This window comes from Rousettus aegyptiacus, unplaced genomic scaffold (assembly GCF_014176215.1).
Source record: "Rousettus aegyptiacus isolate mRouAeg1 unplaced genomic scaffold, mRouAeg1.p scaffold_m13_p_5, whole genome shotgun sequence".
Taxonomy (NCBI): domain Eukaryota; kingdom Metazoa; phylum Chordata; class Mammalia; order Chiroptera; family Pteropodidae; genus Rousettus; species Rousettus aegyptiacus.
Genome location: NW_023416308.1, coordinates 90397353 through 90411978, shown reverse-complemented (window position 1 = coordinate 90411978; position 14626 = coordinate 90397353). Strand labels below are relative to the sequence as shown.

General features: G+C 42.7%; 1 protein-coding gene across 13 annotated transcripts in view; it reads right to left on the bottom strand.

Annotated features, from left to right (window-relative positions):
- NAV2 (neuron navigator 2) overlaps positions 1-14626 on the bottom strand; it is a 678828-nt gene that overhangs the window by 188976 nt on the left and 475226 nt on the right. For all 13 annotated transcript variants that reach the window (XM_016164919.2, XM_016164924.2, XM_016164914.2 and 10 more), the window contains one exon: positions 9908-10074. In XM_016164919.2, coding sequence (XP_016020405.2) covers positions 9908-10074 — 167 coding nt within the window. The remainder of the gene's footprint in view (positions 1-9907; positions 10075-14626) is intronic.

The following is a 14626-nucleotide window of genomic DNA, read 5'->3' as shown; positions in this document are numbered from 1 at the left end:
CAATTCTCCCTTATGACTCCTCGCTTTCATCTTAAGTAGTCATCATGAAGTGTAATGATATAATTTGTGTTTTGTTTAATGTCTGTCTCTTCCCCAGACTATAAGTTCCTTGAGGGCAGAAATCATTATCTGTTTTTTCATTTTAGAATATTTAGTGACTAGTACGATGGCTGAGACACAGAAGGCACCCGACCGATAATGTGCTGAATAGATGACAGATTGAGTTCCATGTACATAAATGTATAATAAGAAGGGAGAAACTTATTTATTCCATACTGTACAATCTGGTTGAAATTACATGTCTCTTAAAAATGAAGCCAACTCTAGCGTTACTCTTTTTGTAGCAAAAATCAACTAGTGCCTCAAAGATCCTTATCCTTAGAGCTATATCTGATTCTTGAATCCGCCAGCTGGATTCGAGGGGGTAGAAAAGAGGGGGTGGAAGGCCTTGTGAAAACTGATTTTAGCTCAGACCTGCTGTTAATTCCTCACCACTCCAGAGAAAGTTTTCCACCATGCCACGTGAACCCGATCACGTGCGCAATGTGGATTTCCTTCAGTCTACATACATTCTCCCAAATTGAGGAAACAAATGCAGGGAGGCCCTCTCTGGAAGAAAACATTTAGACAATCTGAAGTTATTTATCTTCCCAGAGTGCCCCGAGAATACCAGGCTGGAAACCAAAGCTCCAATCAAAGACACAACACAAAACCTGGGCAGTAGGGGGCAGCAGAGACCTGCGACCTAGATGTTTGTGACCATTATCTTGTAGATGAATATTCTCAATGTAATTCCTCCTTTCTCATCAGAAGATCGTTCCCTGGCACACGGGTTATGAGTTGGTATCTTAATGAAATGCATCTACTGAGAGAACTGTAAAGGCAAGCTGCAGCTGAAAAACTGGCACTTTATCTGTTAGGGTCATTTAAGCCTGAGGCGCCATGTCCTCAGCACAGAGAGGCAGCTATGCATGTGTTCACAAGGAACTCCTCATTGAATTGTTGCAGCTACAGAGCTGTCAAGTTTTTTTGTTCAGGAGCTCTCCCTTGTTCTGACCAGCATTCTGTTCTCACACTTTGTATTGTGAATATGTGCTCATAGAAAAGTTAATTTCATTTATCCCAAAACGTATTTATCTTCTCATGCTAATAAACATTGTCAAATACCTAACTTTGAGAAGAAAAAATATATATATATTTTAAAAAGAACATTTAAATCAATGACTGGATAAAAATGACTATGAGAGAGAGCATGCATAAACCTAAATACTTGCCCTACCAATGATCCTTGAAATTAAATTGAATTCATGTCTGTGTGACGCTTTCCACATAGCAGGTAGAAGTAGAAGAAATGTTGAGATTTATCATGGGAAGATTAGATGAACATCAACTAGTCATTTTCCATTCCTGACACCAGACTAATCAAATATATTTCATCTTCCCAAATGATTTATTTTCTGTTTTCTCTACTCATTCTTTCCATTATAAAAAGCGAAAGGATATATAGCAGAACCATAAGCTCACACATTGACTTTGAAACGTATCCATATTTAGAAAAAAACAAACATGGTTATATCCTTCTTATTCCAAGCTACAGACGGCGTTAACTTTAAAGGTCATTAATTCACACATTAATGTGTGACGGCTCTTCTGAAGCACAAAGCAGATCATGAAAATGGTTTTCAACGGTGGCCAGAGAGACTATAGCAGATACAGTTTCTTTCACCTTCATGTCTGACCTTAGCTTAATGGTAGAGGTTAAGGACAAAACGTAGGTCAGGAAGGAAGGCACATTACTCAGACTCTTCTCTAGGTAGCTTTACTAGTGTTCACCCTTCCTCTGAATAGAATAGCACACACACTGAGCTCTTCAAAGGCTGAACAGAGAAAGAGCCAGGCGATGACTCTCCAACCACGGAGAAGGTGAGCTGACTTTCTCCCTTGGAGCACCTCCTTGCACTGTACTCCGTCTGCTACCATCTCTAGACCCCACAGGGTCACTCCCTTTTCTATATTTCCAACCTAAGTATGGGATCAAAATTGTTTCCTTATTTTTTGCTACCTCAGCTGAAACAAGGTAGCATTAAATTTTTTTAAAAAAAATTAAAAACAAGAACTTCACTACAGATTAGCGAGGCAAGAGAATGAAACCAAAAGAAGATAAGAAGACCTATGCGGTAGAGTTAAGTCTATCCAGTATAAGCTGCTAGTTCTGAGAACGAATTTAAATATATGTACAATGAAATGCACACGCAAATTTAAATGGTTTCCTATTTCTTGAGCTCCTGCTATCTGCCATGCATTAGCTTGGGTGTCTTACTAAATGATCTCCATTTCCCAAAACAACATACTCCGGAAGCAGTGGTGAGAACTGAAGGGATTAGAGGCAGCCTGTCCTTTCAAAGGTGGCCAAGAAGCCCTCCTGGGAGAGGGGTTCTCAACCTTCAGTCCTATAAGAATAACTGGGCTGTAAAATGCAGATTTCCAGGCTCTCATAGAAATCTGAATTAGAATGACTAGGTTTATAAAGCCTCAGGATTTGTGTGTTTAGCAATTGCCTCAAGAGATGGTCATGTTGATGGTCCATTAATCACACCTTCGAAACAAGTTTAGAGTCTTGAATTTACCATCTCACCAGACCATAGGACTTGAATTGTGTGCTTCAGACTTAACAGAGACCCCTGTGTTGGACCTCTTCCCTCTGAGGTTGCACATAAGCCATCTGCATATACCACACCAGGTCAGAGTGGACAAATGTGACTATTTGTGTATTACTTTAGAGAGAGGTGCCATGTGGTTTGGGACTTTTTGCCTATTCAATTAGACAATATCAATAATTTGTAACAAAAGGAAACTGATAATGAAATGCAAAGTAGAAAAATAAAAAACCTGCCTTTACTGCAGGAGGCAATAACCTCCATCCGCCCACTTATAACAGGGCCCCATTAACAGACAGCAAACTAACTGATGATACAATATCTCAAAATATCAGAACTCTGGCAATTTTTTCATGCCATGCAAATGAAACACATGATGTCAATAAACTCTAGCTATCAGGAAACGAGTCATAACTTTCATGGCAATGTCTACAACCAATAGAGGTGACAAAGACAAAAAATTCAAAGTGGGCTATACAAAAAATTGAAAAGAATGTTTTACATTTAACTTTCTTCCATCACTGGGGCTAGAGCAGCCTGTTACCATTTCACAGATAAATAAACGGAATCTCTGAGAGGTGAGGTGGCTTGCTGTCGGAAAAGGATTAACAAAATCTTTCCCCTCTCTGCATGAGAATTTGACCCTGGGTTAACCTTGTAACTCTGTTCCCCTAGAAACTTGATAAAGATAGAATATCAGTTATGTTACTAAGCAACATTGCTCATGGTAAAAATGACCATGGACCGTTAAACACCATAATTGAAATATAAACACCTCTTGGGGGACACCATCCTTTGGGGCTTCTCTGAGTGCTGTGAATCTGCTAATCAGGCCTAATCCTTGCAGGAACCCTGGAAGTTATGCCTATGGAGCTGCTGCAAGAGATAATGACTTTCACAGGGCATTAGGCTTTTAAGCTAAAGTGACTCCTACACCTTCCCTATGCAAGTCTTGTATCCTCACACCTGAGCTGTCACCAGAGGTGGGTGGGGGGCAGCAACTACATCTGAATGGCTGCGTGGACTGCTGTATACACTGCTGCAAGGACCACTCCAATGGAAAAGAAACACCTGCACCGCCCTGCCAGCAACCTGTGATTCCTGTCTATATTCTTCTGAGCAGAAGAGTGCCGAGCGTGGCCTAGGATGGTCTTCTGGGCGTGATTCTGAGCACAGGTCCTGCTGAGCACTGCACCTGCCCAAAGCCATACTCTTGGAAACTGGCGAGGCCAGAACTCAGTTATCTGCCTTCAAGGTAAATGCTTCTGTTTAATTGCAGGGCCCTAAACCTTTTCTCCTGAGATAACTGTATTCTGGCCCAAGACACTGGGAAATTTCTTGATTACTTGCTAGGCAATTTTTTTTTTTCCTCCAGTGTCCTCTAGGTTCAGTAGCTCCTACTTCACCCTGACTACCTAGCCTCAAGAGTAGATTTAATTGTTCACTGAGTTCCATTTCCAGATGATCCTCTATAGTCTCCTTCAAATCCAATGACAGCCCCTGGTTTAAACCTCTAGGCTGACTTTTTAAATGCTCAGGCAATTATGCCCTCTGGTTGGAGGGTCATGGTAACTTCACAGCTGATTCCCAAACAGAGATCATTATTACCCACTGAATATTGGCCCAGGATAACAGCTTTGGAATGGCAGAGGTCTCCTGATGACCAAGGGAGGCCCTCCCCTACCACGGAAATGATCTTGCAAAAGTCTCCCCTCTATAGGCCGTCCATAAGACAAAAGTTTATTAATACAGCGATCCCAGCAGTGATCCTCGCAGATCAGCACCTGGGCTACAACAGCAGGATAAATCGCTCCTTCTCAGCCTTCCTTTCCTTTTCCATCAGCAAGAATCTGGAGATAGAAATCACTGCAAATGAGATCACTTCTCGGAAGCCCTCCACGAGCCTTCCTGGCTAAGTTCATCTTTCCTCACAACTTTGAGCATATCTCTATTATAGGACGTGTGAGCACCACGCCTCCCCTGAGGCTGTGAACCTCTGGAAAGCAGAAACTGTGTCTCCGTTCTCTCTGTCAATGCAACAAGCCAAAGGCTAAACATAGTGATAAAATGAAGAGAAAATGAAAGAAACAAGAAACAGAGGCACCTCAACCACATTTTTTTCTGCTTGACTTGGACCACCAAATTCATTCCATCCAGTGTAAACCGTGATTTTATATCAGAATCCTGGTTAATGGCAGGATATGGGCAACTTCTTCACAGTTACATCTTCCAATCACTAACTCAGATAAATAACTTGGTTCACCAACCACAAAGTGACAAGTTTATAGAGATTCTAAATAAATGGCCTCAGTGTAACTCATACTTGACACAGTGCCGAAGGCTGTAAAACTCTTGTCTCTAGCCATGTCTGGCTCTTCTCGTATGCACACGACAGGCAGAAGTGAACAAAAAGGAAGGAAGCGACTCAGAACGAAGACCAGAGGAGGAAGCCTACCAGCAAGTGCGGATGGGGCTCGCATTAGACAAGGCCAAACGGCCAATGAAAACTGAAGAATTCATTCGCACTTCACAGATGACCTCACACTCACTTTACAGAAAGGGAAACTAAGGCCTGAAGAAAGTAAGTGTCATGACTGAGGTCATGTTAGCCAGTAGAGAACTTGATCTCGAACCCAAAAATTTTTGCACTATGCCAAGGTCACGGGTTGTAGCTCACAGCAAAGTGCCATAAAGAAGGTCAGTTTTTAGCAAATGATCTTGTTTTATTTCAGCTGCTTAAAATAACTTCCCTCACTTCAAAGACAGTAATTTTTGCTCAAGAGAATAAAAATAAAAGCAGTGTCAAGTGTAGAGGGAATCTAGCCATCTCATACACTGTTGACGGAAATTATAAATAGGTTATAAACATAAATAGAACCTTTTGGGAGCAAAATTTGGTAATGTTAAAACAACTGTAAAATGTGCATACCCTTTAATACAGCAGTTCCCCTGAAAATGTTGTATATGTGCAAAAGATGTTAATCTCAGTACTGTTTATATTATCAAAAAAGAAGCAACCTAAAAGTGGTTAAAATATTAAGATAAACTCATACAATGGATTACTATGCAGCTATTATGAAGAAAGAATGACCTATAAAAAGGCTGTCCTTGATTTGATTTTATGATTTTAAAAGTCGTACACATATGTGTGTGAGTATGTATCTGTATATAGCTCCTGTAAGAATTAAATGATTACTTATAAAGCACTAGAATAGTACCTGACAAATAGTAAACATTGGGAAAAACTTATCTATCAAAATGTGATAGTGTATGCATGAGGAAACACAGAATATAAATAAACTAAGTGGTAAACAGTAGGTATTTCTGGAAGTTGGGATTTTTAGGGTTCTTTTTATTTTAGCAAGTTTGTTTTGTTGGAATTTTTTTTATGATTTTCACAATGGAAATATAATAAGATGTGCTTTCTAAAAAATGAAAAAAATAAATATTATTCAAAAGAGAACATCTTCCCAACGCACAGAATTCTGTTTAGGAACACAAAACATTTCAAATTCACCTGATGGACCAAATACTTTAGAAATGTATTAGATTACATCCATTCAGAGGATGTAAGTAAAGGGATGGAAGGAAGAGAAAACAGATAAGGTCACAAATGTCGAAAATGTTGAAAAGACAGCTTCTTCCTCACCCCTGACATAGCCACTAGGAGCCAACAGAGGAAGTGAAGGGCTGCCGGGCACCCTGGCCATTTCTCAGCATACGTTTCGCAGTGGAACCCGCTGGCATGTCCCACAAGCCAGGCAAGGCTGAGCCTGATGGCTGCCTGCAGGAGTGCGGGGATGAAACCAAAGGGGGGCCTAACCGTGAGAGCGATGATGACAACTAGCAGGTCTTCCTAAAGGGTAAGGATCTGCAGACTCCCCTGAACTGCAAAACCTGAGATCAGAGTCTTCAGGAAGATTAACGGGTTGTGCTGCTGCAAAGAAACATTTCTGGTGTTTATATATCAACTGTGGACTTGGTCACCTTATGGAATGAGCTAATAATACATTTTGAGTGAGTTCCAGGCTTTTTCTAGCTATGAAGTAGTATCTAAGACTTTTCTTCTGTTTCCCATCTCAAGTGATCATTCACTACAATCGGAACTAAACTCAGTGATGATGGTAAGAGGGGACGTGTGTCTTTGGACATGATTGTAAGAGTCCTAAAATTGCCTGTTATAATTTCCTTTTATTCCAATTAATTCCTTTTAAAAATTCGGACTGTGTTGGACTTTTTTCCCTTTATTGACAGAATAATGACGTTTCTCATTTAACTTCCTGATGTGATTACATCAGTTCCTAAGAGTGGAATTCCTGGGTTAATGGGTCACATATAAAGGTCTATGAATTGGTTCATCTGAGGAGTGAAATGCCAGAACACAACGCAATCAGTGCCTGACCGATCCAAAAGTGGTTCACACCTCAACCACGGCACCAGAGCACTGAACTGCAATTCATCTACTCACAAGTGTGTCTCGCCAAGACTTCTCCAGGTGAAGGACGTTATCTGGTGCATCCGAGTACGTGTCGTGTCTTATGCACAGTAGGTGGCTGAGTTATTTCTGTTCCCTCACCACATATTGTATCTTGCACATGCACTAGCTACCTCATAAACTGCAATTGAGATCAGAGTCAAGTGAGAATATAGGGGCCATGAAAAAAGGAGGGAATATGAAAATTGCACTGCCGCTCTATCTCAGGATGGTGGAAAAATATTAGTATAAAAAAAGACCCAGGCCTGCCTCAAGCCTGCTTTACCCCAGCTTCCATGCACCTGGAACCACCGTCAGTTATTTTTATTATTCTGAATCCTTAACAGGATTCTGTGAGCATCATAGCTCACAAAACACTCTCGTACATATTACCTCACTTGATCCTCACTAATACATCCCAGGGGGCAGGCCAGAGCCAAAGTTCAAATCTGGGAGTCAAACCTGGATATGAATTCCAGCGATGAATTACCAAGGATAGCAAGTTACTAAATCTTGATTAGCCTCATTTCCTTCCTCTGTAAAATTGGGTTAATAATATTTACCTCACAGAATGTTCCTGAAGATCAAGTGAGATAGCAAAAATCAAAGTTCCTGGCAAATAATATGTGCTCAGTATATAGACATGACTTCCATTTCTTCTGACACCAGAGTCTTTCCCTCCAGCAATGACTTCATTAGAAGTCACAGACACAGTCCTTTAAGAGGCCTCGTGGCTCTCTGGCTGCTCAGTGCACACAGAGCAACCCCTGCCCAGGGCCGAGGCACACTGGTGGCTGTCTCAGCACAGATGGACAGCACCTAGCTGGGCTGCCTGAGTGGCCCTGTGTCTGAGGTAGGCTCTGGGACATGGTTCCAGCCACCAACCTTGCATCCTCCTATACCTGTTCTATATCCACGAGGAACTTTTTCTTTATTTTCTCAATCTTTTGGACTACAGTCTCATATCTATTCTTCAGACTTTATTTTGACAGCTTCTCCTCAAATGACCATGGGGCAAGAGTTGACTGGCCCAAGAGGACCCTGCCCAGGTTTCTCCTAACGTCTTCCCAACTGTCCTCTCATGCTCAACCCACACATCTCTAGCCCTCGGCGGGCAAGGCTTCAAGCATTTTTTTTCCATTTCCAGGAAAAGCAGAGTATTAATCATGTTTCTGGAACCAAAGTGCCTGGGTTCAGTTCCAACTATACCTCTCACTACCTCTAGTGTGACCTCAGCAAGTATTTAAAATGGGAATCAACACAGCTTGTTTGGGCGAATTCAATGAGATACATTGTAGGTACTCAAAATTTAGCTCTTATTTATATACAATAAAAACTTTTTTATATATTTTTATATGTACATATACACACACATATATACATAAAAAATGCATTGTGAAAGTTCTGAAGGATATGTATAGGATTGTTTATATTGGTATCCTTCAGGGAGCATGTAAAGGAGAACTTTTATATATGCTTGTACCATTTTATAAGCATATATTATTTTTGTAATTCAAACACACTTTTAAAAAGAACACGCTTGGGTATGACGAAGAAAATGAAAGGCGGTGAGGGGATAGGGATAGGGGGAGAGAGGAAAAAAAGAAAAATGGTTTGCTTCAGGCAGAAGCCAAGGGCTGGATGACAAAGTCTTGACTGGTTGAGACACCCTGGTTATGGCTTTCCTGCTAGTTGCAGAGTTCCCAGTGCTTGTCTGGGAAACCTTCTGCCATGTGTATCTGTCAGCCTTATATAAATTTCCTTCATATTTTCTCTGGTATTCTAGAGGGGGGAGTACCCATCTCTTCTGAACCAAGTCATCCTGAGCTGGAGGGGTGGACGGGGGAGGTTCTGATCTCATTCACAGTGGAGGGCTGCCCAGGATCCTGGAGCTGTGTAGGGAGTGGAAGGCAGCTCTCCTGGGTCTCGGGGCTGAAGAGGGGCATGTCAGGACAAGCCCTAGGAAGCTCCCATCCCATCACGTAGGAAATGCCTCCAAGAGACCTGGACACATGCCCCCCCAAGACGTCTAGACCACTTTGCCTGGGAGGATTGAAGGAGGGGACTCTGCCTTCTACTGAAGAACCTTCTAAGCTGCCTCAGTTTCTCCAGTGTCTCACAAGACACAGACTGAAGCAAGCAAAGGTTTGTTTCACTACCTTCTGCCCAAGAGCCCTGATGGGGCTACCCACCTTTAATCTCCATCCCAAACGCTCAGTGCTATGTATAGTAAAAAATCATATCCTTTTTTGGTAAAAGTTACATCATCGGAACACCAAGAGCAATGTTGCCTTCTCCTTATATGTAGCCAAGATCTTCATTTAGCCAACACACATTTCTGACTTTTTTTCAAAGGGTGAAAACTCCCTCTTTCCTAATTTCTCCCACATCTCTTCTGACGGGTAAAATGCTTATCAGGTCACAAAATGCATGCCCCAAGAAGTTTGCATTTCTGGAAAACCACCTACTACATAGAGAAAATACTATGAAAATGTATTTTTAAATTGCAAATGCTACATTGCTTCTGTCTGTAGCCAGGTATCTTATGGGCCCCACCCAGACAAATACAGCTATTCTTGCTGGTAACTATGAATATGACGACATTTCTTCCCGTCTCTGCTGACAAAGTTCCTACCAGCCAAGTATGTCCTTGTGACCCATTCCCACCACCTTATGTGCCACCCCACCCTCCGAATAAGCTCACCCAAAAGAACTGGATCTGCTGTGAGGAAGATGTCAAAAAGGACCTCCCTCCTCCCCCCAGAACGGGACTCACCTTTCTCGTGGCTGCTTGGTGGCGGCGGTGGGGGTGGGGAGGTGACCGGTTTGGACTTGTCATAGTTGTTAAAGCTCTGGCTGCGTCGGTTGTTGGCAACGGCTGCCCCTCCGCGTGTTTTGGCGTCGCTGCCTGCAGCGGAGACCCTTGCGGTGGGACCTGGAAGTCTAAAAGGCAAAAGCAGCAGAGTAACGGATTTGGTCTCGGGAGAACACGAGTGTCGCAGAAGGAGGAATCGCAACCATGCAGGCAGTAAAAGAAACCATTCACGACACTGGGTCTGCGGAGGTTGCCACCAAAGCGTTTAGCGGAGCCACTACAGACAACTAGCTGGTAACGACACGGATGAAGTACAACGGCAAAACGTGACCAGTTTTCCTTCAAGCAAAGAGACATTTTGAAGGAAAAATATTTGACTGTGTTTGCTGACTAAAAATACAAAGCTGGTCTTCTTTTTTCCTCTCGAATGAATATTTTTACAACAGAGCCAAACCATGTCATTTCTAATTCTATCAAACATGGAACATAAAGGCCCATTAAGACTCTAAGCTGTTTGTGTATTTCTTCTGGTAGGTGTTGAAAATGGTGTTTGCCATAATCCAGAGATATAAGTATCAAGAAAAAGACAATTTATAATGATCAGAGAGGAGGCTGCTATCATTCAGAATCCAACACATCTGCAATGAAAACGTATGGCCTGGATGGAAACACTTGTTCAGACGCACACTTTCCTTCGACACCTGACAACCTGTCTCTCTAGGCATTACTTTGAGGCTTCAGCCCAGCTTATCTGCATAGTAGATGGATAAAAATCATACATCCTTTCTGTAAAACTAGCAGGAATCTATTAGCCAAACACACACACACACACACACACTACTTTCCCTTTAAATAAAACACCTCATTTTGGGTGGTTTAAGAAAATCAGCTGACTTCCCTGCAATGCATTTAAAGCTATTATGGCCCATTCCCCAAAGAGTTAAGGGTAAGACCCCAGCTCAGAATTTTGGTTCAGGGACTACTTAAGCAGGCTGTTTCCAACCATTGAAGTTGCAAAATGAATAAATGATGAAATATTTAGTTATATCTCCTTGCTAAAACCCACTTTTTGCTGTGTTTAAAAGCCACAGGTTCCAGTGGGAATCTCAGCCGACTAGCATTAGATCCAGTGATAAGTCCGAATATTCAACTCATAAAGCTTTCAGCCTTCTCTTTCCATGCAAATCTGTACACACCGACGAAGTCTGCAGTCTGGAAGCATTTTAGTTATAAGCAGGCAATCACTTTAAGCTTTTCTTGTTGGCCAACCAAGAAAGATGGTTGCTGAGTAAACAGAGAACACGAGCTGGTGTGAGAGGATTGTAAATTTGTACAGTTAAGAAGAAAAGCTGGCCTAGTTCCTTGACTGGGAGCTAAAAGAGAAGGGGGTGAGTTCTTCCTCCAATAGAGCATCACTTCCCATTGCACTAGGAGGATTTGCCCTTCTGTTAATTTACCCCATAAAGACAGGTGTAGAGAAGGGTGCAAGACCTGCAATGTCATCATCTGTGTTTGGAAGCCACAGCTGATCAACGAGGTCCAGCAAAGGCATCTCGCTACTTCTTGGTTCTGCTTCCAATGTCAACAGCATAGTGCAAGTCTTCCAAGTCAGCGCTATCTAAGTACTCAGAGCCTGTGGCAGAGTTTCTGCAGGTGCGGATGTGGGGCTCTTTTGGGCTGGACTCTGCAGGAGTCCACGGATTGGTCCGGAAAAGGATCATGGGCTTGTTCCAGGATGACGTCACAGCAACGGTATTAAGTGGCGCAGAGTAACACTGTTTAAAACATTCTGCTTTAGTGGGTAATCTGCAGAGAGCAGGGAAGCAAAAGGCAATGAGGGAAAAGATGCATTCCTTTCAGAGTTGCTGGAGAGCCCCCACTACCCGGATAGGGGGTTGAACCACAGATTTTTCATGGCAGCACAGGGCCTCTACAGGGGCAAGATGTCAAAGTATTAAACGAGATGGACACGAGCTCGAATTAGGTTGGCAGTCTGGTCCTTTGTGAAGCACTGTGGTATAATGAAGAGAATATGAGCTTATTCCACACAAATGATATTAAACCAGTTTTATAATCTCTCATAGATTCATGTCCCATCTCTGCAGCCTTGAGATAACATACCCAGTGAGATAGTTGTAAACTTGAAATGGTACTTAATTTCTATTCTGTTGTAAGTACTCATTGCATGGTGGCTCGTTCTTTCATCCTCTCACTGAGCATAAATTCATAAAGGAATTGGCCATTATCATAAAAGAACCATGCTATGGAACAAAAAATATCAAGCAAATAAGAAAGGAAATAGATGAATCTAGGTTAAAGTATCAGAAGAGAGCTGGATAAAATCATCATGTGTGTCTAAGATGAACATTTTCAAAGAATCAAGATAGGCTTTGGCAGACAGACAGGACTTACCATCTCCCTAAGGAACATTCCAAAAGAAAAACTGCTTCATCCAAGTATCTATGACTATTTGAGACCTTATGTTACTTGGGGTACCTCTGAGCCATCTGTGGGCCCCATTCCCCAGAGTGAAACATTTTTAGTCTTGGTCTAAGAAAGGTGGTCACAGTCAGATTCTCTTTGTTGAGTCAGGACCTAGAGATGCTCCTTTGATGGGAGTGACATATCCTTCGCATGGCTGCAGAACTGTGCCAAGTTTCCTGGGACATGAAGGGGGAGTTCCTGAAGGCCTTGAGGGCAGCTGGCATGGCAAATAAAGGACGGCTGACACACACTAGTCATCAAAAGCCACCAAAGCTCAAGACAACCCATGTTACTTTCTACCCCCATCACCACTACATCCTAGTCAGGAGAGCTTCCTGAACTTGACCAAATGGGAAAACTGGATGAAGACCAAGTAATTTCTTCCAAGTTTCGGAGAGAATCTATGTCAACAATGTGCGTTAATATTTGGGTTCTTTTGTGAACGGGTTAAGGTAGTTGCTTGTTCCCAAGTAAGCCTCCTCATCCCTCTGAAATTTTCAGCAAGCCCACCTCCCAAAGAAAGGCCATGAATGAAGTGTGGTAGGTAGGAAGTAAGGAAACAGGCTTAGGTCCACCTATGAGGGAACCAAAACATTTTGGGGGGATGGTGAGTCAATTCACAAGCTAAATTAATTTACATTGATTTACAAGTACAGGACTTTGAATATAGAATCTCAAAGCCAAATGCGACTGTGAGAACCTAAGATAACCTGAGCTATCACATGGAGAGCACTGAACTGCTTCCAAATTGAAGGTGCTTGCTATGGTCTGAATATCTGTGTTCTCCCAAAATTCATGTGTTGAAACCTAATGACCAATGTGATGGTACCAGGAGACAGGGCCTTTGGGAGGTGATTATGTCATTAGGTGGAACCCTCATGAATGATATTAGTGCTCTTACAAAAGAGGATCCAAAGAGCTAGCTTCCCCCTTCCACCACACGAGGACACAGTAGGAAGTCAACAGTACGCAACCTGGGCGAGGCCTTCACCAGACCTCACCATACAGACACCGTGCTCCTGCACTTTCGGCCTCCAGAACTGTGAGAAATACACTGCTGTTGTTTATAAGCCAGTCTGCGGTATTATGTTATAGCAGCCCAAACAGAATAACGCAGGGTTCCAGTTCAGTCTTCTCCAGATCTTAAAGGGCAGATTTGCCCCCAGCTGATATCGAAATTATACACACACTAATAAAAGAATATGCAAAGGTCAGAAGTAATTCCAAGAAGTAAAAGGATAACCTTGGAGGTTGGTGAGATGGTCAGGGAAGGATCCAAATAAAAACAATTCCACGGAAGCTAAGCAAGGTCGGGCCTGGTTAGTACTTGGATGGGAGGCCACCTAGGAAGACCAGGTGCTAATAGGAGTAAAAACGAAACAAAACAAAACAAAACATGACTCCAGAGCAAGATGTGGCATGTGGAATGGGAATGTGAGGAGAGGGCAAGAAGGCAGGGAGTCGTAGTGAGAGGCAGACGTGTTATGCAGACGGAAGCCCGCATAAGAGTACAGACAAAGAAAGGCTGGTTGCGTGCTGGGATGTGGGGGGAAGACGGAGAAGAACCGAGGCTGAAGGACACAGGGCCAGAGTAGGGAGGACCCTGTATGTCAGTATGAATCGGACTTTGTCCTGCCCTCCAGGAATGAGGCATTAATTAGGGAGGCTGAGAGAAGAGCTAGAGTAGAAAAGCAGAGTATCGTCTAGTTTACAGTGACACAGACCCTAGGCCTCTGGCTAACATTTTGAAGTTCATTATTATTAACATCCTTGTGCATCAGGAGAATTCCATCATGCCCCAGCCTGGAAGCAGCTGCTGTCTGTATGCTAGAATTCCTCCTTGCTGAAGAGCTGGGTCTTGCTCATGGGGAGCAGCTGCAGGTACCAAAGCAGATGCTGCCCAGGGTGCCTGCCTCATGGAAAAAAGCAGCGAGAGGGGAGCATGCAAAGTCAAGCCTGAGTCATTTATACCTCCACACCATTTATAACACCGGAAGGTTCCAGAAGAGGACCTCTACTTCTCATGAGCGTTCCATGTTCAGATACAGTTACAAAATGACAGAGAACACAGATTCTTTGAAAGATATACATGTTGCTTTTTTAAAAAATTAAGTTTAACAAACGGGGTGGAACAAAGAGATGGAGGAAGAACCCTGTTGTTATTGGAGCCACGGTCAATTTCTCCAATGTGCAGGG